The sequence below is a fragment of the Anastrepha obliqua genome, chromosome 3 (assembly GCF_027943255.1).
Source record: "Anastrepha obliqua isolate idAnaObli1 chromosome 3, idAnaObli1_1.0, whole genome shotgun sequence".
Classification (NCBI taxonomy): domain Eukaryota; kingdom Metazoa; phylum Arthropoda; class Insecta; order Diptera; family Tephritidae; genus Anastrepha; species Anastrepha obliqua.
In genome coordinates this window covers 118,823,694-118,826,206 of record NC_072894.1, presented here as the reverse complement: position 1 = coordinate 118,826,206, position 2,513 = coordinate 118,823,694, and the positions used below count along the sequence as shown (strand labels likewise).

Here is a 2,513-nt window from a genome sequence, read left to right as displayed (position 1 = left end):
CTGATACTTTTATAGGGGGCAAATGAAAAAGGCATGTAACATCTTTATTTTGAATATATCTTTGGATGAGGTTTCCACCTGTTAAAAACCACATTCGGTATTAATAAGTTGCCATTCAGCCACCGTAGCCGAATGGGTTGGGCGTGATTATCATTCGGAAGTGCAAAGGGTACGCAGGTCCAATTGCTAGGAAAAGTTTTTGCTAATGACGGTCACTCCTCGGCAGGTAATGGCAAACCTCCGAGTGTATTTTTGCCCTGAAAAAAGCTCCTCATAAAAATCCATCTGTCGTTTGGAGGTTGGATAAAAGTGTAGGTCCCTACATTTATGGAAAAACATTAAGACGCATGCCACAATTAGAAGGAGGAGCTCTCTCAAATACCTAACAAATTGTGTAAGCACCAATTATTATTATTGTTACTATTGTTATTAACGGCGGCCGCCGTAGCCGAATGGGTTGGTGCGTGACTACCATCCGGATTTCAGACAGAGAACGTTGGTTCGAATCTCGGTGAAATACCAAAATGCAGGAAAAGTTTTTTTTAATAGCGGTCGCCCCTCGGCAGGCAATGACAAACCTCCGATTATATTTCTGCCATGAAAAATCTCCTCAAAAAATATCTGCCGTTCGGAGTCGGCTTGAAACTGTAGGTCCGTCCATTTGTGTAACAACATTAAGACGCACACCACAAATAGGAGGAGGAGCTCGGCCAAACACCCAAAAAGGGTGTACGCGCCAATTATATATATATATATATATATATATATTATTAATATTATTATATAAAGTGCCATCCGAACTGAATTCAGCGCATCAGTATTTGCCTTCTATCAAACAATCCAGCTTTAGTTAGGTTGGCGACTGAAAGTTCCGGAGTCTAACTGGGAAAAGTTTTTAAAATTTACTTATTAATGGATAAGCAAGCTGTTATTTATTTCTTAAGTGGTTTAAGTACAACTCATCGTCTTGTAATACACACCGACATATATTTATGCAAACATATGAGTATTTCTGTTGGTGTCGTCATTGTGATATTTATTTCCTGCATTAGCTCGAAGGAAAAGGTGTTTATTGTTACAGCAAAAAAAAGTTAGAAATATTTTCCAACACATAATTTAAATTCCTAATGGCATTTACATTATTTTCCTAGTTCATTTCCCTTATGCACGCGCAGTTAAAGCCATTCGGATATCAGCTGAAGCAGTCCACGCGGACACCAGCGCCTATACTGCTCACACACACCACTGCGCCCGTGCTCTTCTGCCGCGTAAACGTCCACATGCTGTAGCTGGTGTTCACTTTCGAAGGCGGATGTCGTTGGCCTGTTAAAAATTACAAACAAATGAAATGCTCCCCAAATGAGTAATCAAACGGGCAAAACAATGGAATGACACTGTACGCATGCGATGATGTCCTTATCAAAGGCACACTCACATGCCACAATAAAGCTTATACGCTTACACAACTACCATTGCACTAAATGTAAAATGCAGCCACTCACATGAATAGGATTTTGAAAATGCTGCCGAGCAGTCCATTATGTTCGTCCAAATTGGAAGCCGACACATCGCAAATTGTTCTTAACAGACAGCCAGTCCCATTCATTTCGAAATGCTCCAGATAACCAACAATGCTGCGGTAGAAGGCGTTACGTGTATACATTTGTGCGAAACGGCGACGCCGACTATTTACTGGTATCACATCATTACCAATGCCGACAAATTCTTGGTCTAAGTTCCACTGGAGTGCGGATTGCAAAATAATATAAAAAAATATTATTTCCGATTTTCGCCTTAAAAGTCTATTTAAATATAATTTTTCTACCCGATCGATCCAGTAGTAGTAAGAATCGTTAGCAGGAAGTCCATAGTTCGCTTCAAAATTAAAAGCCATATAGACATTGCGATTGGGCAGATCGAGTGGCATTGCCACTGCGGCCAAGTACTGAAATTTTGGTGAAATACGAAGTGTTAATTGTTATCTGATGCGCAGAAAGTACATTTATCAGCAGCCACTTACGCCCTGTGAACCGCCTCTGGGGAATGCAATAAGGCTCTGTGCTAGCTGTTTAAGACAAATTGACGCCAAGCAAAGAGCGAATAGACAATTTCGAAGCTCTTTGCCGCCGGAAGACAACATGTTTTTGAGACAACAGTTTTTTGTGGTATTGTGTTGTGGACTGTTAGTTTGCAACTGCAATTCGGATTGGGCCAATCAGTGAAATTTGCGCATATTGTGTGCAATCTCCATATACAGGGTGACACATGCCAACTAATTATTATTATCTATACTAATATTATAAAGAGGAAAACTTTGTTTGTTTGTTTGTTTGTTTGTTTGTTTGTTTGTTTGTTTGTTTGTTTGTAACGAATAGGCTCAAAAACTACTGGACCGATTTTAAAAATTCTTTGACCATTCGAAAACTACATTATCCACGAGTAACATGGATTACATTTTATTTTGGAAAAAAATAGGGTTCCGTAAGATATTTGGATTTTTTGGACACAAACTG

General features: G+C 39.4%; 1 protein-coding gene across 1 annotated transcript; it reads right to left on the bottom strand.

Moving 5' to 3' along the window:
- Positions 1-1,029: 1,029 nt before the first annotated feature.
- LOC129242933 (uncharacterized) lies at positions 1,030-2,167 on the bottom strand. The gene is made up of 4 exons (XM_054879873.1): positions 2,021-2,167; positions 1,826-1,945; positions 1,503-1,741; positions 1,030-1,323 (listed from the first exon to the last, which is right to left on the bottom strand). The coding sequence occupies exons 1-4, from the start codon at positions 2,138-2,140 to the stop codon at positions 1,176-1,178; spliced, it is 627 nt and encodes a 208-aa protein (XP_054735848.1). The 5' UTR covers positions 2,141-2,167; the 3' UTR covers positions 1,030-1,175.
- Positions 2,168-2,513: the final 346 nt, after the last annotated feature.

Bases quoted from the DNA above. Each gene is read 5' to 3' on its own strand.
- LOC129242933 (XM_054879873.1), bottom strand. From the start codon at position 2,140: ATGTTGTCTTCCGGCGGCAAAGAGCTTCGAAATTGTCTATTCGCTCTT. The intron at 1,742-1,825 runs GTAGAAAAATTA...TCCGCACTCCAG, and splicing joins ACTACTACTGGATCGATCGG to TGGAACTTAGACCAAGAATT. The intron at 1,324-1,502 runs GTGAGTGGCTGC...AATTTTTAACAG, and splicing joins ATTTTCAAAATCCTATTCAT to GCCAACGACATCCGCCTTCG.